The sequence below is a fragment of the Nerophis lumbriciformis genome, linkage group LG19 (assembly GCF_033978685.3).
Source record: "Nerophis lumbriciformis linkage group LG19, RoL_Nlum_v2.1, whole genome shotgun sequence".
Lineage (NCBI taxonomy): Eukaryota > Metazoa > Chordata > Actinopteri > Syngnathiformes > Syngnathidae > Nerophis > Nerophis lumbriciformis.
This window is the reverse complement of record NC_084566.2, coordinates 39294066-39318327: the sequence shown is the minus strand read 5'-3', so window position 1 is coordinate 39318327 and position 24262 is coordinate 39294066. Positions and strand designations below refer to the sequence as shown.

Below are 24262 nucleotides of genomic sequence, written 5' to 3'. Positions count from 1 at the left end.
TACCTTGAAAAAAAAAATTTACCTTGAAAAAAACATTTTACCTTGAAAAATTTGTTTTACCTTGAAAATCATTTTTTACCTTGAAAAAAAAATGTTACCTTAAAAAAAAAATTTAACTTGAAAAAAAAATTTTACCTTGAAAATTTTTTTTTACCTTGAAAATAATTTTTTACCTTGAAAATCATTTTTAACCTTGAAAAAAAAAATTTACCTTGAAAATTTTTTTTTACCTTGAAAATCATTTTTTACCTTGAAAATCATTTTTAACCTTGAAAATCATTTTTAACCTTGAAAAAAAAAATTTACCTTGAAAAATGTTTTTTACCTTGAAAATAATTTTTTACCTTGAAAAAAACATTTTACCTTGAAAAAAACATTTTACCTTGAAAAAAAATTTTTACCTTGAAAATCATTGTTTACCTTGAAAAAAAAATGTTACCTTAAAAAAAATTTTAACTTGAAAAATAAATTTTACCTTGAAAATTTTTTTTTACCTTGAAAATCATTTTTTACCTTGAAAATCATTTTTAACCTTGAAAAAAAAATTTTACCTTGAAAAATTTTTTTTACCTTGAAAATCATTTTTTACCTTGAAAAAAAAATTTACCTTGAAAATTTTTTTGGAGACCTCCGATTTCGGGAGGTGTGTGTTGGGGGGGTCGTGGGGGCGTGGTTGGGGGGCGTGGTTACGAGGGGAGGAGTATATTTACAGCTAGAATTCACCAAGTCAAGTATTTCATATATATATATATATATTTCATATATATATATATATATATATATAGTATTTCATATATATATATATATATGTCATATATATATATATATATATATATATATATATATATATATATATATATATATATATATATATATATGAAATACTTGACTTGGTGAATTCTAGCTGTAAATATACTCCTCCCCTCGTAACCACGCCCCCCAACCACGCCCCCACGACCCCCCCAACACACACCTCCCGAAATCGGAGGTCTCAAGTTTGGCAAGTATGCTTGTATAGCGCTTTTCTACCTTCAAGGTACTCAAAGCACTTTGACTGTCAACTGAGTTTCGTTTTTTTAATGATGTCTGCTGGTGGTGTGCCTCCGCATTTTTTCAACGCAAAAAAATGTGCCTTGGCTCAAAAAAGGTTGAAAAACACTGATTTGACGCAACCAAAATGACTTGAAGATAATAAAAAATGAAAAAAAAAGAATACAATCTAAACATGGCTGCACCCTTTTAAAGGTGAACTTATACTTCTCTCCAGAATGGAGATGAACGCCATCCTGCACCAGAAAGAGCTGGAGAACGCCCACCAAAAGGGTTTGATGGGCATGGACACGCCCATGTCCTACCCGTCCAACCCGATGGCCTTCAGAGCACGCCAGCGCATGCCCGAGGGCCACGACGTCTTCGTCCACCGCCCCACCCTGGATGACCTCCACTCCGGCAGCATCCTGATGGCGGCCAGCCCGTACCCGCCCATCGGCACGCTGCACAGGGAGCGGGGCCGCCGGGTGGGCAGGAGGCCCGCGGCTCACAAAAGCGCCGACAACCCCGCCGCCGGCAACACCAAGGGCCCCGCTGAGGACAAGAGTGTGGAGCAGAGCCCGGGGGCCGCGTCCGGCGGGGAGGACAAGGAGGTGGAGGTGAAGGGGGACGCCGGAGACGATGGCCCCCCCAGCAAGGTGCATCATCATCATCATCATCATCATCAGGCTAAAGTAGACTCTGACATGGCTGAAGGCAGCAGGAAAAGCTACAAAGAAGGGGAGGCGGGGCTTCCTAAGACCTGCGGCGGTGCCACAGACCGGTGCCAGGATGTGAGCGCCAGTGGAGGCAGCGACAAGGACAGTGGAACATTCCAGGACAAGTTCATGTACCCGTCAGCTGGCATGCCTTACATGTTTCCTGTCCTGCCACCACCTGGTACCTTCATTTCTCAACCCTCTCTTTTTTTATTTTCACCACATGATTCATGCAACTTTTCCATCTTCAGGTCCGCGCAGTCTCTTTCTAAACGGCAATGAGGCGTCGGAGGACATCAGGAAGTGGAGCGTTAACGACGTGTACAACTTCATCAACAGCATCCCCACGTGTTCCGAATATGCTCAGGTGGGCGCCGACCCCCGTTCTTTCTCTCTGCTGGCGTTTGTCACGCTGCTCACCTGAGCTCATTTGACTGTGCAGACGTTTAAGGATCACATGATCGACGGCGAGACGCTGCCCCTCCTGTCGGAGGAACACCTGCTGGACACGCTGGGCCTCAAGTTGGGGCCCGCCCTCAAGATACGCTCACAGGTAAATGACATCCAATTTCACCAACCTGAATAACTCCAATAAAATAGGATTCAATCAAATAAAACATTAAAATATTCAGTAAAAAAAACTTTAATTTTTTTTTTTTTTGGATGATGATGATGATTTTTGCACTTTACATTGAGCAAACAACCTCAAAGTGCTACAGTGTATTAAATAAATAAATAAATGTAACTTGAAAATCATTTTTAACCTTGAAAATCATTTTTAACCTTGAAAAAGAAATTTACCTTGAAAAAAAATTATTACCTTGAAAATCATTTTTTACCTTGAAAAAAACATTTGACCTTGAAAAAAAAATGTACCTTGAAAATTTTTTTTTACCTTGAAAATAATTTTTTACCTTGAAAAAAACATTTTACCTTGAAAAAAAAATTTACCTTGAAAATTTTTTTTTACCTTGAAAATCATTTGTTTACCTTGAAAAGCATTTTTAACCTTGAAAAAAAAATTTTACCTTGAAAATTTTTTTTTACCTTGAAAATTATTTTTTACCTTGAAAATCATTTTTAACCTTGAAAATCATTTTTAACCTTGACAAAAAAATTTACCTTGAAAAATTTTTTTTACCTTAAAAATCATTTTTACCTTGAAAAAAACATTTTACCTTGAAAAAAACATTTTACCTTGAAAATCATTTTTTACCTTGAAAAAAACATTTGACCTTGAAAAAAAAATGTACCTTGAAAATTTTTTTTTACCTTGAAAATCATTTTTTACCTTGAAAAAACATTTTACCGTGAAAAAAAATTTTACCTTGAAAATTTTTTTTACCTTGAAAATCATTTTTTACCTTGAAAATCATTTTTAACCTTGAAAATCATTTTTAACCTTGAAAAAAAAAATTTACCTTGAAAAATGTTTTTTACCTTGAAAATCATTTTTTACCTTGAAAAAAAAAAATTTTCCTTGAAAAAAATATTTTACCTTGAAAATTTTTTTTTACCTTGAAAATCATTTTTTACCTTGAAAAAAAAATGTTACTTTAAAAAAAAAATTTTACTTGAAAAAAAAATTTTACCTTGAAAATTGTTTTTACCTTGAAAATTGTTTTTTACCTTGAAAATCATTTTTTACCTTGAAAATAATTTTTAACCTTGAAAAAAAAATGTTACCTTGAAAAAAAATTTTTACCTTGAAAATCATTTTTTACCTTGAAAAAAGAATTTACCTTGAAAAAAAATTTTACCTTGAAAATTTTTTTTTACCTTGAAAATCATTTGTTTACCTTGAAAATCATTTTTAACCTTGAAAAAAAAATTTACCTTGAAAATTTTTTTTTACATTGAAAATAATTTTTTACCTTAAAAAAACATTTTACCTTGAAAAAAAAATTTTACCTTGAAAAAAAAAATTTACCTTGAAAATCATTTTTAACCTTGAAAAAAACAATTTTACCTTGAAAAAAATTATTTACCTTGAAAATCTTTTATTTTTATTTTTTAAAGTTAAAAATTAAACAAAACAAAACAAAACAAAAAAAAACATTTAAAAACATTTTTAAAAAATTAAAAAAATTGGAAAATCATTTAAAAATTAAAAAAAAAAAACTAGAACTAGCACGCATACATCTAATAAAAAAAGACTTTTTAAAAAAAAAAAGAAGGGTTTTTAAGCCTTTTTTAAAAGCATCCACAGTCTGTGGTACCCTCAGGTGGTCAGGGAGAGCGTTCCACAGACTGGGAGCGGCGTAGCAGAAAGCCCGGTCTCCCATTGTTCGTAGCTGTGTCCTCGGAGGTTGGAGGAGGTTAGTTTGTCCTAAGCGGAGGTGTCGTGTGGAGGATTTTAGCTTGTCCTGAAGAATTTGGAGGTAATCCTCCTTTTTCATTGTCCCATTTAAAGCAGCAGTTCCATTGGCAGCAAAACAGGCCCAGATCATAATACTACCACCACCATGCTTGCGGTAGGAATGGTGTTCCTGGGATTAAAGGCCTCACCTTTTCTCCTCCAAACATATTGCTGGGTATTGTGGCCAAACAGCTCCATTTTGGTTTCATCTGACATCACATGGACAAAGATAAGACCTTCTGGAGGAAAGTTCTGTGGGGCGGTATAGCTCGGTTGGTAGAGTGGCCGTGCCATCAACCTGAGGGTTGCAGGTTCGATCTCCGCTTCCGCCATCCTAGTTACTTCCGCTGTGTCCTTGGGCAAGACACTTTACCCACCTGCTCCCAGTGCCACCCACACTGGTTTATATGTAACTTAAATATTGGGTTTCACTATGTAAAGCGCTTTGAGTCACTAGAGAAAAAGCGCTATATAAATATAATTCACTTCACTTTGCTGGTGGTGTGCCTCCGTATTCTTTTTAATGAAAAAAATGTGCCTTGGCTCAAAAAAGGTTGAAAAACACTGACTTAGTTGTGAATAATTGAAGCAAGTGTCTCCAAACAATAGGTGTCCCGACGCATGGGCGGCATGCTGTACATGATCAACCTCCCGCTCCCTGCCGCCGCCCTGCAGACGGCCCCCGACAAGCCCGGCGACCACTCGTCCGAGATGGGCTCCCCCGTCAACTGCAACAGCGAGGAGATGATGGCGAGTCCTTCAGGGGACGTCCTAAAAGCCAGCGAGCACCTTCACGAGACGGACAACAGTTCACCTCTCTCTGCCAGCATGGAGGCAGTGGCACCTGTCGCCCAATGAACGATGTACACTAACTCTATTTTATTGTACTTTTTGTACATACACAAGTATTCTTATTGGTTTTAGGAATGGAAACTGTTGTAATGCATTTCATAAATACAGTAAAAGGAGTTTAGGTGCTTACACTGTGATGTACCTCTCAATATGAACATGTTTTATCACTATTTTCACATGACTTGTATTTATTATTATTATTTAAAGTGTAAACTGTGTTTACATTTTCCTTTTTCATGCTGGAAGTCGCAGCTCGCCTACTATGGACTTGCATGCGACGCAATAACAGCCTCTAACGCTGTACACCAAAAATAAAAATAATTACACCGTTTGAATTAAAGTGACATTAAAATAATTATTGAAAAATCTAGTAGTTCATGTTTTAATTATTGACTTAACTAATTGTATACGTATTTATGGCACACCGAACTATGTTGTCATTATGCTTGTCAGGCATACTTGCCAACCTTGAGACCTCCGATTTCGGGGGGTGGGGGGGCGTGGTCGGGGGTGGGGCGGGGCGTTGTTGGGGGCGTGGCTAAGAGGGGAGGAGTATATTTACAGCTATAATTCACCAAGTCAAGTATTTCATATATATATATACATAAATATATATTTAATGTAATTCTAGCTATATATATATATATATTTATTTTATTATATATATATATATATATATATGTATATATATATATATATATATATATATATATATATGTGTATATACATATATAAGTAATACTTGACTTTCAGTGAATTCTAGCTATATATATATATTTGTTATATATATATATATATATATATATATATATATATTTAATGTAATTCTAGCTATATATATATATATATATGTATTTATTTTATTATATATATATATATATATATATGTATATATATATATATATATAAGTAATACTTGACTTTCAGTGAATTCTAGCTATATATATATATATTTATTTTATTACATATATATATACAGGTAAAAGCCAGTAAATTAGAATATTTTGAAAAACTTGATTTATTTCAGTAATTGCATTCAAAAGGTGTAACTTGTACATTATATTTATTCATTGCACACAGACTGATGCATTCAAATGTTTATTTCATTTAATTTTGATGATTTGAAGTGGCAACAAATGAAAATCCAAAATTCCGTCCATCCATCCATTTTCTACCGCTTATTCCCTTTGGGGTCGCGGGGGGCGATGGAGCCTATCTCAGCTACAATCGGGCGGAAGGCGGTGTACACCCTGGACAAGTCGCCACCTCATCGCAGGGCCAACACAGATAGACAGACAACATTCACACTCACATCCACACACTAGGGCCAATTTAGTGTTGCCAATCAACTTATCCCCAGGTGCATGTCTTTGGAGGTGGGAGGAAGCCGGAGTACCTGGAGGGAACCCACGCAGTCACGGGGAGAACATGCAAACTCCACACAGAAAGAACCCGAGCCCGGGATTGAACCCAAGACTACTCAGGACCTTCGTATTGTGAGGCAGATGCACTAACCCCTCTGCCACCGTGAAGCCCCCAAAATTCCGTGTGTCACAAAATTAGAATATTACTTAAGGCTAATACAAAAAAGAGATTTTTAGAAATGTTGGCCAACTGAAAAGTATGAAAATGAAAAATATGAGCATGTACAATACTCAATACTTGGTTGGAGCTCCTTTTGCCTCAATTACTGCGTTAATGCGGCGTGGCATGGAGTCGATGAGTTTCTGGCACTGCTCAGGTGTTATGAGAGCCCAGGTTGCTCTGATAGTGGCCTTCAACTCTTCTGCGTTTTTGGGTCTGGCATTCTGCATCTTCCTTTTCACAATACCCCACAGATTTTCTATGGGGCTAAGGTCAGGGGAGTTGGCGGGCCAATTTAGAACAGAAATACCATGGTCTGTAAACCAGGCACGGGTAGATTTTGCGCTGTGTGCAGGCGCCAAGTCCTGTTGGAACTTGAAATCTCCATCTCCATAGAGCAGGTCAGCAGCAGGAAGCATGAAGTGCTCTAAAACTTGCTGGTAGACGGCTGCGTTGACCCTGGATCTCAGGAAACAGAGTGGACCGACACCAGCAGATGACATGGCCAACATTTCTAAAAATCCCTTTTTTGTATTAGCCTTAAGTAATATTCTAATTTTGTGACACACGGAATTTTGGATTTTCATTTGTTGCCACTTCAAATCATCAAAATTAAATGAAATAAACATTTGAATGCATCAGTCTGTGTGCAATGAATAAATATAATGTACAAGTTACACCTTTTTAATGCAATTACTGAAATAAATCAAGTTTTTCAAAATATTCTAATTTACTGGCTTTTACCTGTATATATATATATATATATATAAATAACCGGTCAATCTTTGCTTCCTGAGGAATATCTTCACTGCCAAGCACTACTTCTTCCCGGATGCTATCCAGGTCCAATCGCAGCTGCGGCTTGGAACTTGCAAGCATATTTCTTCATCTTACTCGTTGTCGGCGTCGCCATGGCTGAATCTTCCTCGTTTTTCTGCTTCGTCTCCTTGTTGTGTGCACAGTTGTGCACTGCACTCTCTAAAAGCCCTAGATGTTATTGTCACATATGCATGTACAGTAGAAGGCAGTATTGTCCTGCTTCGTCTCCTTGTTGTGTGCACAGTTGTGCACTGCACTCTCTAAAAGCCCTAGATGTTATTGTCACATATGCATGTACAGTAGAAGGCAGTATTACTACTACTACTACTACTTTGCAGCCAGTTCAGTTTTAGTTTGGTTCTGCATAGCCTTCCCTAAGCTTCAATGCCTTTTCTTAGGGGCACTCACCTTTTGTTTATTTTTGGTTTAAGCATAAGACACCTTTTTACCTGCTGTTTCCGACATCTACAAAGCAATTAGCTACCTGCTGCCACCTACTGATATGGAAGAGTATTACTCAGTTACTCTGCGGAGCTCTAGACAGCACCGACACTCAACAACAACACATCATTTGCAGACTATAATTACTGCTTTGCAAAAATGTTTTAACCCAAATAGGTGAAATTAGATAATCTCCCACGGCACACGTACCAGACTGTACCTCACGGCACACTTGATTGATTGATTGATTGATTGATTGAAACGTTTATTAGTAGATTGCACAGTACAGTACATATTCCGTACAATTGACCACTAAATGGTTACACCCGAATACGTTTTTCAACTTTAATCAACGTTAATCAATTCATGGGAGTGGTTGATTGCTAAAACAAAGTAGGTCACCGATTCTGTTCATAACTTTTATGGACAGAATTTCTAGGCGCAGTCAGGGCGTTGAGGGGATCTGGTTTGGTGGCTGCAGGATTAGGTCTCTGCTTTTTGCAGATGATGTGGTCCTGATGGCTTCATCTAGCCAGGATCTTCAGCTCTCACTGGATCGGTTCGCAGCCGAGTGTGAAGCGACTGGGATGAGAATCAGCACCTCCAAGTCCGAGTCCATGGTTCTCGCCCGGAAAAGGGTGGAGTGTCATCTCCAAGTTTGGGAGGAGATCTTGCCCCGAGTGGAGGAGTTCAAGTACCTAGGAGTCTTGTTCACGAGTGAGGGAAGAGTGGATCGTGAGATCGACAGGCGGATCGGTGCGGCGTCTTCAGTAATGCGGACGCTGTATCGATCCGTTGTGGTGAAGAAGGAGCTGAGCCGGAAGGCAAAGCTCTCAATTTACCGGTCGATCTACGTTCCCATCCTCACCTATGGTCATGAGCTCTGGGTTGTAACCGAAAGGACAAGATCACGGGTACAAGCGGCCAAAATGAGTTTCCTTCGCCGGGTGGCGGGTCTCTTGCTTAGAGATAGGGTGAGAAACTCTGCCATCCGGGGGGAACTCCAAGTAAAGCCGCTGCTCCTCCACATGGAGAGGAGCCAGATGACGTGGTTCGGGCATCTGGTCAGGATGCCACCCGAACGCCTCCTTCGGGAGGTGTTTAGGGCACGTCCAACCGGTAGGAGGCCACAGGGAAGACCCAGGACACGTTGGGAAGACTATGTCTCCCGGCTGGCCTGGGAACGCCTCGGGGTCCCCCGGGAAGAGCTGGACGAAGTGGCTGGGGAGGGAAAGTCTGGGCTTCCCTACTTAGGCTGCTGCCCCCGCGACCCGACCTCGGATAAGCGGAAGAAGATGGATGGATGGATGCAGGGCCGGCCCGTGGCATAGGCCGTATAGGCAAATGCTAAGGGCGCCGTCCATCAGGGGGCGCCACGCCAGTGCCACAAATGTTGGAGAAAAAAAAAAAAAAAAAAAGTTGATACTATTATTTCTAAATACAAAAAATAATCCCACGTTAATTAAAATGCAAAGTAAAGCCTATTTAATAGAAATATTATTTGTTACAACATTACGCCCCCCCCCCTCCTCCACCCCGCACGGTGCGCCCCCTCCCTTCCCGTATCATGACTCTTTTTGGACGTCACCACATCAAAAAATCAACACAAGATGTCAAAACGGCCAAAACTGTCAGGTGCCCAGGGAAGAAAAAAGAGAAAAGAAGAGGAGGAGAAACGAGAAAAGACAGAGGTAGCAGGTAGGTAACGTTAGCCTACATGAAATTATTTGTCTGTTACAGAATGTGATAGTAACCTGGCTTTTTAGCATTAAGCTAATGTTACATGATTCGGCAATTGCTAATCAATAAATAGCTAGTTCTGTTTTAACGTCGGGTTAATATTGTGGAGGGGGCTAAATTGTTATGGAAAATAATAATGTAACGTTAGGTAATTACAGTACTCCCACCTTACATTCCTCAGGTACATTTCTTTCTTTCTTTAGTTTATTTCGAACATGAACACACTTACATCATAATACATCACACAATTTCATATCATTTCATTTTACATCATGCCCGAAAAGGAGTAGAAAGAAGCAAAGCTTATTTAATCCTACCCCTTTCCCACTTCAAAGCGTTTACAAATATATAGAATCATTTACTGACCTTTTTATATAATAAAATAACATCTATGAATTAGTATACAACAGTTTTGTAATATGTAATTAATTAATTAATTCAGTCATTATTAACATACTGAGATGAAGAATATCTTATTTTCAATAAGGTTGAAAGTATTTCTCATAATTATTCTTTTTTGTACTCTGTAAGCACTATTATTTTGAACAACTTCTTAAACTGGATCATATCAGTACAATTTTTAACTTCTTTACTTAATCCATTCCCTAATTTAATTCCACATACTGATATGCTAAAAGTTCTAAGTGTTGTACGTGCATATAAATGTTTGTATTAGATCTTTTAAGCAGGTGTTTTTTGTTTACATTGTTATTGCCTTCTGGTTAGCTAATGTTTGCCCTGCAGGTAATAGTCACTTTTCCACCCCTTTATATATTAGGTATAGTTGTAAGTAAAAAAAAAAAAAGGTCAAAGACAAAGCTATTCGGTTTCTTGTGAGTATATACACTTCACTGCCGATGTGGGGGGGGCGCCACCTAAAATCTTGCCTAGGGCGCCAGATTGGTTAAGGCCGGGCCTGGTTGAAAAACACTGATTTAGATCAATTCACAAAATCTTAATTATTTATTTAACGCATCTACCGCAGTTTGAGTTTATTCAACTAATTTGAATCAATAATTAACAAAAAATCTTAACTGATTTTATACGTATTTATTGGGTTTAATGACGTCACAAGAGAGCCTGTTTTGTTTTTTTCCCCATGAATGAAAATCGCCTTTCGTGTGAACTCTCGCGATACTTGCCGCCGCGCGAACTCGCAGGAAGAAGCTGAGCAGGAGGGATCATGGCGGAGCGCAGGAGGCACAAGAAACGGATCCAGGTAACTATATTTGTTTCCTTTCTTTATTCCACAGCTCTTTAAGCGCTGCTGGTGGTGTGGGAAATGGAACGAAGAGTCGGCGGAGTTATGTTCCCGGCGCCGCTAAGAGGTTAACGCTGGTTTTGGTGATGCTATGGTGGCTAAAGCTAGCGTGCCGTACAGGGGAAGTAGAGCCATATATATATATATATATATACATACATGTAACAGTCCTAGTAATAGTCCGTGACGTCAAACACCGTCCTCCCGTGGGTTCATATGAAAGTATCAGTCGTGAAGACCGTTTTAAAATGTCAGACTCTTAGCTAGCTGACGTTTTTTTTGCGCCTAATTGTGGAGTTCGCTGCGTCAGCTTTTAGCGTGTTTACATAACGCCTGGCCACATGTGCAACTTTCTACTATTCTCTCTCAGACTCTCCTTTTACTTTGCATTTGTAGTCATCCACACGTCCGAGACACACACAACCTTGAGTAAGATCAATATATCATAGCAACAACAACTGCCATGAATTGATTTAAGTGGACCCCGACTTAAACAAGTTGAAAAACTTATTGGGGTGTTACCATTTAGTGGTCTATTGTACGGAATATGTACTGTACTGTGCAATCTACTAATACAAGTCTCAATCGATCAATCAAGGTACATCTACGGCTTTTGGAACCTATCTGGATTCCATAAGAGATTTAATAAGGAATTGGTTCGATAAGAGGTCACAGTGTTTCCCACAGGGCAGGCATCTACAGGTAAAAGCCAGTAAATTAGAATATTTTGAAAAACTTGATTTATTTCAGTAATTGCATTCAAAAGGTGTAACTTGTACATTATATTTATTCATTGCACACAGACTGATGCATTCAAATGTTTATTTCATTTAATTTTGATGATTTGAAGTGGCAACAAATGAAAATCCAAAATTCCGTGTGTCACAAAATTAGAATATTACTTAAGGCTAATACAAAAAAGGGATTTTTAGAAATGTTGGCCAACTGAAAAGTATGAAAATGAAAAATATGAGCATGTACAATACTCAATACTTGGTTGGAGCTCCTTTTGCCTCAATTACTGCGTTAATGCGGCGTGGCATGGAGTCGATGAGTTTCTGGCACTGCTCAGGTGTTATGAGAGCCCAGGTTGCTCTGATAGTGGCCTTCAACTCTTCTGCGTTTTTGGGTCTGGCATTCTGCATCTTCCTTTTCACAATACCCCACAGATTTTCTATGGGGCTAAGGTCAGGGGAGTTGGCGGGCCAATTTAGAACAGAAATACCATGGTCCGTAAACCAGGCACGGGTAGATTTTGCGCTGTGTGCAGGCGCCAAGTCCTGTTGGAACTTGAAATCTCCATCTCCATAGAGCAGGTCAGCAGCAGGAAGCATGAAGTGCTCTAAAACTTGCTGGTAGACGGCTGCGTTGACCCTGGATCTCAGGAAACAGAGTGGACCGACACCAGCAGATGACATGGCACCCCAAACCATCACCCAACCATGCAAATTTTGCATTTCCTTTGGAAATCGAGGTGCCAGAGTCTGGAGGAAGACAGGAGAGGCACAGGATCCACGTTGCCTGAAGTCTAGTGTAAAGTTTCCACCATCAGTGATAGTTTGGGGTGCCATGTCATCTGCTGGTGTCGGTCCACTCTGTTTCCTGAGATCCAGGGTCAACGCAGCCGTCTACCAGCAAGTTTTAGAGCACTTCATGCTTCCTGCTGCTGACCTGCTCTATGGAGATGGAGATTTCAAGTTCCAACAGGACTTGGCGCCTGCACACAGCGCAAAATCTACCCGTGCCTGGTTTACGGACCATGGTATTTCTGTTCTAAATTGGCCCGCCAACTCCCCTGACCTTAGCCCCATAGAAAATCTGTGGGGTATTGTGAAAAGGAAGATGCAGAATGCCAGACCCAAAAACGCAGAAGAGTTGAAGGCCACTATCAGATCAACCTGGGCTCTCATAACACCTGAGCAGTGCCAGAAACTCATCGACTCCATGCCACGCCGCATTAACGCAGTAATTGAGGCAAAAGGAGCTCCAACCAAGTATTGAGTATTGTACATGCTCATATTTTTCATTTTCATACTTTTCAGTTGGCCAACATTTCTAAAAATCCCTTTTTTGTATTAGCCTTAAGTAATATTCTAATTTTGTGACACACGGAATTTTGGATTTTCATTTGTTGCCACTTCAAATCATCAAAATTAAATGAAATAAACATTTGAATGCATCAGTCTGTGTGCAATGAATAAATATAATGTACAAGTTACACCTTTTGAATGCAATTACTGAAATAAATCAAGTTTTTCAAAATATTCTAATTTACTGGCTTTTACCTGTATTTGTGGTGGCGGCGGCAGCGGCGATGACCAAGAAGAACGCGGAGTTGGAATATAATTACAACACTTTATGTACATATTTATATACAGATTTGAACAATTAGTTATTCACTGAAATATATTTATTAATTGTGGTTCTTACAAAAAATATATCTTATAAAATATAAAAGCTAAAATGTCTCTTAAAGCTCTGCCCCTTTAATTAGTGCACACTAAATAATTAAACTTTAGCCTACTACTACAACCATATTATTTACCAGCAACATGAAGTGAGACAGAGGCAGAGGTGTCCTGCCACAGTCAGTCAACCTCCTCCTCCTCCTCCTGTTGCTGCTGAACAGGTCGCACTGGAGCTAGTCGCTCTATGTTTTGTCGTGGTCCTCTCTATAAGGCACATAAGAATATAAATTGGGACCCTTTTCATGAGAAAAGTGCATTTCTGATCTGACCCTGCTTTATTTTTCAGTGTTTGCTGAGTCTCATCTGTTCCCTCCGCCCTAGCTGGCTCTACATGCTGCCTGTCTTCCTCCTCTCCTACAACATCTCCCTGCGTACTTACTATCCCTTCCTCCTCACCCTCTCTTACTGCCACAGCTGCGGCACTAGTTGAAGTCTGGAAATATTGGAAGCAAATTCATTTTCACACTGATGGACGTCTGTTCACTTTCCTTATGAGATTTCTAAGTGTCTACACCGTTTTGATAATACCTCCTGTGGTCCGGACTGTAGGCCTACCTCTTCTCCAAGTCGAGCCCTTTTCGGCCGTTGAAAATATTTTTCTATACTCATCTGTGTGAAGGAGTGAACATCCAACATTAGAATTTATTACTAACGAGCAGACACGCTCTATGTACAGTGCCGTCTAACCTTAAGCGGCAGCAGCTCAACACATGCAGGGTTCAACGTTAAGCTTTTTTTCTACTTGCCCGACTTCTCAAATCTACTTGCCCCAATATTTTTACTTGTCCTGCCTAGGTTTTTTTCTGGCTGTGTAGTGCTCATGGCTTATATCTTACTAAAATTCTTCCCGTTGACTATTTACAACACTACACAGTAATTATTATTATCATCTATAATTACATTTAAATGGCATTGCATACATGTAAAATTAAATGCTATTTCACATTATTTGACCAGTAGCAGTTACACCCATCTGAACAGGTCAGCCACCTGTTTAAAGCCCGATCACAGTTGAAATCTTGAAATGAAGGGCCTTTAATGGCCAAAACATTAACCTGGACAACATTTTAACAGCTGGTTGGCTCAGATTTTATTCTTTTCATTGCATTCACATGCTGCAGTGGACAGTGGACAATTTAGCTTGAGTATTAATGTAGTATCTGAAGCACCGTCTCCACGTGTGTTTATTGACAACAGGGTTATAACCTGGACACGTTAGCACGTCGGTATGAAAACACGTGACTGTTATTACGTGCGTCTGCTCCGGACCCCGAGTCAAACAGCGGCGGTGTTAATGAAGCAGCGTCAGGCTGCTCACCGTCAGTGACATTTCAATTCACCTTGATATTTTAAGCATGTGCTTACTAACAACAAAGATGACTAATTCGTAAATATGTATTTGTACTGTAACTATGCTTCTCATTTGGCCATTACAAAAATGGAAGGTAACTATTAAACGTGTATCCATTTAAAAGCAAGGACAGGCAAAATGCTAAAAAACAAAGTGTCGTTTTTTTAATGTAAAACGAAAGGACATTCAAACTAACAACAAACCACCGAAACTATAACTTCCTCAAAAAGCATCTTGTGATGTTTCAAAAGCTGCACACTGGCATACAAGATATTTCAATAAGTGTCAAATAAAAATGAGTTGCATAATAGGAAATCAAATAGTGTATGTCCTTTGCTATGTGGTAGGTTCCTGGGGACGTTATCTCCTTCTGTTGTTGACTATTTGTTTCATACGGTGTTGATGTGGAAATGGTTGCTTGGGCATTTTGTTGCTGTGGCACCGAACGGAGATGTTGACATGCGGAGCTTCAAGCACTCTTCATTCTCTAGCGGGTGACTTTTCAAATGATGCTACACATTAGCAGTGCTGCTACATTTTGTAGCAACGCTTTTGCCGCATACTTGACATATTACGGTTGTCTGTTCAACATCTTCCCGCTTGAAGCCAAACCACCGTGAGACGATGGACCCCCTGCTGTTTTTCTTGGGAATAAATTCTTCCTTCATTTGTTACCAGATTCGCACCTTCTTTCTCTCGTATTACCACTCGCACCACAGCTAACCTTACCCATGCCGCTACCTCTCTGCTCCGCGAGGGCGTATGACGTTGCACGCGCGACAGTATGTGACGTATGTAAGAAGGTGCGCTTCTTTTATGTCTCTGTGAGAAGCAGAGACAAGAAAGAGTGAGAAGAACCTGTAGTGTAATGCTCGCAGCTAAAAGCAACAGCGTGAGAACGTATACTCCAATATCAGGATAGTCATTTTCTATATCGCACAGAGACAAACCTGCGATATATCGAGTATATTCCATATATCGCCCAGCCCTTTTTAAGTTCAATTTCTAATTCAACAGCACCATTCATCCACTTGCAGGAGGAGCGATCGCATTATTTAATGGACTTTTCTTTTGATTGGTCTGTATTATTTTAAAGATATTGTTGATAAATTGCTTTTCTAAAAGAAGTATTTGATGGTGTTGTGTGCAGGAGGTGTGCGAGCTAACTAAGGAGGAGAAAGTGGTGGCCAAGCATCTGCGCTTCAACTGTCCCACCAAGTCCACCACCATGGTGGGCCACCAAAAGGTCGACTACTTCATCGGTGAGTGTTTGAGAACTAATAAGCAAGCATTCACAGGCTGTCAAAGCAACAAGGGACTGGGGAATTACAATAATGATATATTATTGGGCACTTGACTATATGCTGCTGCATCTTTGTGGCATTTTCGCTTTGCACAGTATTTGCAAATGTATACAGCCTTTCCGCCTACATTGGTTGGGGTGAAAAGTCTCCACACATCATACGTGGCATTATTATGTTTGTATTTATTTATTCTTGTAAAACACTAATTTAATGCCACACACAGATATACATAGTCAGCTAAGCAATTGGAGTAATCTTTAATATTATGTTACTGATGGACAAATGACTAGAAATAGGCTAGATCAGGGGTCGGCAACCTATACCAGTCAAAGAGCCATTTTGACCAGTTTCACAAATTATAGAAAACTATGGGAGCCGCAAAAAAATTATGACATTTTAAATGACATAACACTGTATACAGAGATTTTTTTTTTACTTTGTGCTGTGTTTAAATCAGGGGTCTCAGACACGCTGCCCACACCTTTTATATAGGATTTGAAAGCTGGTGCGGCACGCGGGTTTTAACTGAACGGCGCTTGTCAGTGTCATGCGTGCCGTGTTGGTACAGCATATAGGGCTCACCATGATCAGCGTGCCTGATCAGCCTCACGTTGTGTGTGGCTTTAGCTTGCTCACGTAGGTGACAGCAACGCATACTTTGTCAACAACCACACAGGTTACACTGACGGTGGCAGTATAAAAAATGTTTTAACACTCTTACTAATAATGCGCCACACTGTGAACCCACACCAAACAAGAATGACAAACACATTTCGGGAGAACATCTGCACCTTAACACAACATAAACACAACAGGACAAATACCCAGAATCCCATGCAGCCCTAACTCATCCGGGATACATTATACACCCCCGCTACCAAACCCCGCCCACCTCAACCGACGCACAGAGAGGGGGGGGTTGATGTGTGAGGGAGTGGGTTTGGTGGTAGCAGGGGTGTATAATATAGCCCGGAAGAGTCAGAGCTGCATGGGATTCTGGGTGTTTGTTCTGTTGTGTTTATGTTGTGTTAAGGTGCAGATGTTCTCCCGAAATGTGTTTGTCATTCTTGTTTGGTTTTGGTTCAAAGTATTATTAGTAAGAGTGTTAAAGTTGTTTTATATGGTCACCGTCAGTGTAACCTGTGTGGCTGTTGACCAAGTATGCCTTGCTGTCACGTACGTGTGGAAGCAGAAGATGTATATTGTATAACAAGTGTTGGGCTAGCACGCTGTTGATATAGATTGTAGATGGCGCCAAATGTTGTACCATCATGGCACGCCCTTATTATAGCTGTAAGGGTGAAAATCGGTGAATATTAATTTCTGCGATAGAAACTGAAGTCCGGAAGTCTCACGGGAAAATCGGGGGGTTCAGCAAGTAAGTTGCTGAGCCGCATCAGAGTGATCAAAGAGCCGCATGCGGCTCCGGAGCCGCGGGTTGCCGACCCTTTGGCTAGATTAATACATTAACAGTCAATCAGCATGCTAAAACCAACTACCGTATTTTCCGCACTATAAGGCGCACCTAAAAACCACAAATTTTCTCAAAAGCTGACAGTGCGCCTTATAATCCGGTGCGCCTTATATATGGGTTAATATTAATATTAATTTTCATAAAGTTTAGGTCTCGCAACTACGGTAAACAGCCGCCATCTTTTTCGCTCTGAGTTGTGACGTCACAACGGGAAGCAATCCGCCATTTTCTCAAACACTGAGTCAAATCAGCTCTGTTATTTTCCGTTTTTTTCGACTGTTTTCCGTACCTTGGAGACATCATGCCTCGTCGGTGTGTTGTCGGAGGGTGTAACAACACGAACAGGGACGGATTCAAGTTGCACCAGTGGCCCAAAGATGCGAAAGTGGCAAGAAATTGGACGTTTGTTCCGCACACTTTACCGACGAAAGCTATGCTACGACAGAGATGGCAAGAATTTGTGTGGATATCCTGCGACACTCAAAGCAGATGCATTTCCAACTGGACTGGACAGATCAGCTTTCAGGAAAAGAGAGCGGATGAGGGTATGTCTACAGAATATATTAATTGATGAAAACTGGGCTGTCTGCACTCTCAAAGTGCATGTTGTTGCCAAATGTATTTCATATGCTGTAAACCTAGTTCATAGTTGTTAGTTTCCTTTAATGCCAAACAAACACATACCAACCGTTGGTTAGAAGGCGATCGCCGAATTCGTCCTCGCTTTCTCCCGTGTCGCTGGCTGTCGTGTCGTTTTCGTCGGTTTCGCTTGCATACGGTTCAAACCGATATGGCTCAATAGCTTCAGTTTCTTCTTCAATTTCGTTTTCGCTACCTGCCTCCACACTACAACCATCCGTTTCAATACATGCGTAATCTGTTGAATCGCTTAAGCCGCTGAAATCCGAGTCTGAATCCGAGCTAATGTAGCTATAGCTTGCTGTTCTATCCGCCATGTTTGTTTGTGTTGGCTTCACTATGTGACGTCACAGGAAAATGGACGGGTGTATATAACGATGGTTAAAATCAGGCACTTTGAAGCTTTTTTTAGGGATATTGCGTGATGAGTAAAATTTTGAAAAAAACTTCGAAAAATAAAATAAGCCACTGGGAACTGATTTTTAATGTTTTTAACCATTCTGAAATTGTGATAATGTTCCCCTTTAAGACCTTCAGTATGTGGAATTAAATGATGGAATGGACTCAGCAAAGAAATCAAACAATGTACTAATATGATCCTCTTCAAGAAACTCTTCAAACTTAAAGTACAAAGTAGAAGAACCATGATAAACATTCTGAATTTATATCATTCATTTTCTAGATAATCTTACTCATCTCACCATATGAAATGTAACTTACTTCACAGAGTATTTATTTATTTATTTATTAGGGCCCGCATGGCCCATTGCATAAGGACTCCCACAGGGAGTCCTTATGCAATGGGACATAAGGACCTATTGAATTTGTAAGGTTTTATTATTCTTTATTATTATTCTTCCGCCGCCTCTTTGAGCACTAATTTGACCCACTTAACATGCTTCAAAACTCACCATACGCTCTAGCGCCCCCTAGGGAAAAAAAAAACTAGACTGCCTGTAACTCCCACTAGGAAGGTCGGAAAAACATGAAACAAAATCCTCTATGTAGGTCTGACTTAGACCTAGTTCTCATAATTGTACACCCTCGGGCTAAAATCAACAGGAAGTTGGCAATTCCCCCTTCAAGACAAAAAAGTACTAAAAACAGTCACTTTTGCCTCTTTGAGCTGTAATTTGACCCCCTTAACATGCTTCAAAACTCACCAAACTGAACACACACATCAGGACTGGCAAGAATTGCGATCTAATAAAAAAACCTAACCCCAAATCTCAAAATTGTGCTCTAGCGCAATTTTTTTATGAAACGCACAAAAAACTGCTCCTCGGATGAAAAAACTGACAAAACTGCCTGTAACTTTCACTGGGAAGGTCGGAGAGACATGAAACAAAAACCTCTATGTAGGTCTCACTTAGACCTACATTTCATAAATTGACAACCCCCAGCAAAAATCAACAGGAAGTATGCTATTCCCCCTTCAAAACAAATTTTTTGGAAAAACCGGTCACCTTCCTTCAAAAACTATCTCCTCTGAGCGCGTTTGTCGTTTCGCCTTCAAACTAACACAGGAGAGAGATTGAACCCTTGTGATTACAATGACAGAAGCGGTTTTTTTCTAACTGCTCCGGTTTTGATTTTATGACCCTTCAAAGACCCGCTGCGCTGCTGTTTTTTTAAGATGGCTGCTTAAAAGCAGGAAGCACCAACGTGACTAAAAGTAGACAAAAGTATTGGGACACTTATGACTATCACTGGACAAAAGTATTGGGACATTTAGGACTAGCACCTGCCAAATATGCGGGCCCGACCAATGCTGCTTGTAGCTTTAATTTTTATTGTTATCACTTATGGAGTATATTGTGAATAAATTGAGAATAGGAAGTGAACAAAAGTTTTAGCAACTGTTATGTAAAAGAAAAGGTGTAGGTTTAAATAAGCTCTGCTTCTTCCTACTCCTTTTCCAACATGTTGAATAGAGAAACTGGAAATGGTGATGCATCATGTTGTATGCTTGCATGTTCCAAATAAACTCAAACTCAACTCAACTCAATAGTTTGCCATGATGATGTTGCTTGTGGGTAAAAAGTCAAAGTAAAAATGATCCCTCAGCCTCCAAGGCGGTGGATTGTCTGCTGGACTCCAAGTGGGCCAAAGCCAAGAAAGGAGAGGAGGCGCTCTTCACCAGCAGAGACTCCGTGCTGGACTACTGCAACAGGTCAGCTCTAAGGGACAACACTGGCATGGAGAAGGTAGCCTCAGGTCAAGCACGTGTGTGTGTGTGTCTACTTTACACGTACGTGTGTGTGTGTGTGTGTGCGTGCGTGCGTGCGTGCGTGCGTGCGTGTTCCTCTGCAGACTTCTGAAGAAGCAGTTCTTCCAGCGTGCTCTCAAAGTGATGAAGAAGAAGTCAGAGAAGGACAAGAAGTCCAAGGGCGACAGCGGCAAAGAGGAGGAGAAGAAGGCAAAGGAGAAGAACAAGAAGAAGGAGGCGGACACGGGCAGCGAGAGCAAGAAGGATACTAAAAGCGTACGTTTGAAGACGTCGGCTCCTCCCGTCCTCAAAAGCGCTGAAGTAAGTTTGTGTGCTTGCAGGACGACAGCCCAGGAAGTCCCAAAAAGAAGAAAGAGGTGAAGAAGAAGTTCAAGCTGGAGCTGCACGAGGATCAAATGTTCCTGGATGGAAACGAGGTATGTGAGCGCTGAACATGACACCTGAGTACCCCCCGTGAGCATGCATTGTCTTCCTCAGGTCTACGTGTGGATTTACGACCCCGTGCCCTTTAAGTCCTTCGCCATGGGGCTGATCCTGGGTCAGTTTTCTCACACGGTGTACTTTGACCTTTTCAACGTGTCTGATTGTGTTCTCGTTGTCAGTCATTGCCGTCATCGCCGCCACGCTGTTCCCACTGTGGCCAGCAGAAATGCGCGTGGGCGTGTACTACTTGAGCGTCGCCGCTGGATGCTTCGTGGCCAGCATTTTTCTCCTGGCTGTCGGTAAGAAGGCGGGAATATCGAAATGTGAATAATATAAATAAAGTCTATTATACAGCATTATTCACATGTAAATAATATAAATGTAGTCTATTATACAGCATTATTCACATGTGAATAATATAAATACAGTCTATTATACAGCATTATTCACATGTAAATAATATAAATGTAGTCTATTATACAGCATTATTCACATGTGAATAATATAAATACAGTCTATTATACAGCATTATTCACATGTCCATCCATCCATTTTCTACCGCTTATTCCCTTCAGGGTCGCTGGAGCTCAGCTACAATTATTCACATGTGAATAATATAAATGTAGTCTATTATACAGCATTATTCACAAGTGAATAATATAAATACAGTCTATTATACAGCATTATTCACATGTGAATAATATAAATGTAGTCTATTATACAGCATTATTCACAAGTGAATAATATAAATACAGTCTATTATACAGCATTATTCACATATGAATAATATAAATACAGTCTATTATACAGCATTATTCACAAGTGAATAATATAAATACAGTCTATTATACAGCATTATTCACATGTGAATAATATAAATACAGTCTATTATACAGCATTATTCACATGTGAATAGCATAAATATAGTATTATACAGCATTATTCACATGTGAATAATATAAATAGTTTATTATACAGCATTATTCACATGTGAATAATATAAATACAGTCTATTATACAGTATTATTCACATGTGAATAATATAGTCTATTATACAGCATTATTCACATGTGAACAATATAAATACAGTCTATCATACAGCATTATTCACATGTGAATAATATAAATAGTTTATTATACAGCATTATTCACATGTGAATAATATAAATACAGTCTGTTATACAGCATTATTCACATGTGAATAATATAAATGTAGTCTATTATACAGCATGATTCACATGTTAATAATATAAACGTAGTCTATTGTACAGCATTATTCACAAGTGAATAATATAAATACAGTCTATTATACAGCATTATTCACATGTGAATAATATAAATAGTTTATTATACAGCATTATTCCCATGTGAATAATATAAATACAGTCTATTATACAGCATTATTCACATATGAATAATATAAATAGTCTATTACACAGCATTATTCACATGTGAATAATATAAAGTCTATTATACAGCATTATTTACAAGTGAATAATATAGTCTATTACACAGCATTATTCACATGTGAATAATATAAATACAGTCTATCATACAGCATTATTCACATGTGAATAATATAAATACAGTCTATTATACAGCATTATTCACATGTGAATAATATAAATACAGTCTATTATACAGCATTATTCACATGTGAATAATATAAATACAATCTATTATACAGCATTATTCACATGTGAATAATATAAATACAGTCTATTATACAGCATTATTCACATGTGAATAATATAAATACAGTCTATCATACAGCATTATTCACATGTGAATAATATAAATACAGTCTATTATACAGCATTATTCACATGTGAATAAAATAAATACAGTCTATTACACAGCATTATTCACATGTGAATAATGTAAAGTCTATTATACAGCATTATTCACATGTGAATAATATAAATACAGTCTATTATACATTTAAGTACAGTCAAAAGGAACATATGCATTATACAGTCTCATAGTAGTCGGTATGAAGGACTTCCTGTGTTGCATATAACCCATTTAGCATTTAACCCAGAATATCTGATCCGTTCTAAGACGTATTCTCCTTCCTTAGCTCGCTGCATTCTCTTCCTGCTCATCTGGCTGGTGACGGGCGGCCGCCATCACTTCTGGTTCCTTCCCAACCTGACGGCTGACGTGGGCTTCATCGACTCCTTCCGCCCGCTCTACACCCACGAGTACAAAGGCCCGCGGGGCGGCGCCAAGAAGGGGAACAAAGACGAGGGCCAAAAATCCGACAGCGACGACAAGTCCGACAGCGAGAAGAAGGACGAAGAGGAGGAGGAGGAGGACGAGGGCAAAGAGGCGGGGCTAGAGGAGCGTAAAAGCGACTGCCACACGGACACGGACAGCGACCGCAGGGAAGACGAAGGCTCGCAGCACAGCAACGGCAACGACTTTGAGATGATCACCAGGGATGAGTTGGACCAGCACACGGAAGAGGACGAGGAAAAGGAAGAAAGAGGAGACAGTGACACGGACATTCAGACATAAACTCCCTGTCTACTTTCCTCTTCCTCCCTCCCACTAAATGTCCACCTCACAGCTCCAGGACTCTACTAAACAAGGTTTGATCTCTTCCTTGACAATATTTGCTTTGATTCCTTCGGAGTCTCTTGGTTTCATGGCGAGACAATCCCAGGGACCAAACTAACGCTGTGCTTTTTCCCCAAGTCCAGTTTGAAGGTGCCAAATGGCCTGGAAATGTGACAAAAGAGTCCGGCCTCAAACAAGAAAAGCACAGTTTTAGCCATGAAAAATGATCATTTTTAACAGAATGAATATGTACCGTATTTTTCGGAGTATAAGTCGCTCCGGAGTATAAGTCGCACCGGCCGAAAATGCATAATAAAGAAGGAAAAAAATATATAAGTCGCATTTTTTGGAGAAATGTATTTGATAAAAGCCAACACCAAGAATAGACATTTGAAAGGCAATTTAAAATAAATCAAGAATAGTGAACAACAGGCTGAATAAGTGTACGTTATATGAGGCATAAATAACCAACTGGTATGTTAACGTAACATATTATGGTAAGAGTCATTCAAATAACTATAACATATAGAACATGCTATACGTTTACCTAACAATCTGTCACTCCTAATCGATAAATCCCATGAAATCTTATACGTCTGGTCCAGGGGTCGGCAACCCGCGGCTCTCTGATCAGTCTGATGCGGCTCAGCCGCATACTTGCCGACACCCCCCCGCCCAATTTTCCCGGGAGACTTCCGGATTTCAGTGCCTCTTGCAGAAAACTCCCGGGATTAATATTCTCCCATTTTCACCCTTACATTAATAATAAGGGCGTGCCATGATGGTACAGCATTTAGCGCCCTCTACAATCTGTATAAACAGCGTGCCACCCCAGCCTCTTGTTATATGCATCTTCTGCTTGCACACGTAAGTGACAGCAAGGCATACTTGGTCAACAGGTTACACTGACGGTGGCCATTTAAAACAACTTTAACACTCTTACTAATAATGTGCCACACTTTGAACCAAAACCAAACAAGAATGACAAACACATCCCGGGAGAACAT

The 24262-nt window shown here is 39.7% G+C and overlaps 2 protein-coding genes across 3 annotated transcripts in view; both read left to right on the top strand.

Annotated features, from left to right (window-relative positions):
* Window positions 1–5271, top strand: part of samd7 (sterile alpha motif domain containing 7) — a 53391-nt gene extending 48120 nt beyond the window's left edge. For both annotated transcript variants that reach the window (XM_061978800.1, XM_061978799.1), the window contains exons 6-9: window positions 1268–1929; window positions 2000–2115; window positions 2191–2301; window positions 4717–5271. In XM_061978800.1, the coding sequence (XP_061834784.1) occupies window positions 1268–1929; window positions 2000–2115; window positions 2191–2301; window positions 4717–4965 (1138 nt within the window). In that variant the 3' untranslated portion in view covers window positions 4966–5271. The remainder of the gene's footprint in view (window positions 1–1267; window positions 1930–1999; window positions 2116–2190; window positions 2302–4716) is intronic.
* A 5360-nt stretch (window positions 5272–10631) lies between these two features.
* On the top strand, window positions 10632–23385 carry sec62 (SEC62 homolog, preprotein translocation factor). Its single transcript, XM_061979846.1, has 8 exons — window positions 10632–10762; window positions 15774–15885; window positions 20108–20213; window positions 20354–20525; window positions 20591–20686; window positions 20748–20808; window positions 20873–20992; window positions 22774–23385. The coding sequence occupies exons 1-8, from the start codon at window positions 10727–10729 to the stop codon at window positions 23211–23213; spliced, it is 1143 nt and encodes a 380-aa protein (XP_061835830.1). The 5' UTR covers window positions 10632–10726; the 3' UTR covers window positions 23214–23385.
* Window positions 23386–24262: the final 877 nt, after the last annotated feature.

Excerpts from the sequence above, each read along its gene's own strand:
- sec62 (XM_061979846.1), top strand. The coding sequence starts at position 10,727 with ATGGCGGAGCGCAGGAGGCACAAGAAACGGATCCAG. Across the intron at positions 10,763-15,773 it reads GGCACAAGAAACGGATCCAG|GAGGTGTGCGAGCTAACTAA; the intron begins GTAACTATATTT and ends TGTTGTGTGCAG. Across the intron at positions 20,809-20,872 it reads CGCCATGGGGCTGATCCTGG|TCATTGCCGTCATCGCCGCC; the intron begins GTCAGTTTTCTC and ends TCTCGTTGTCAG.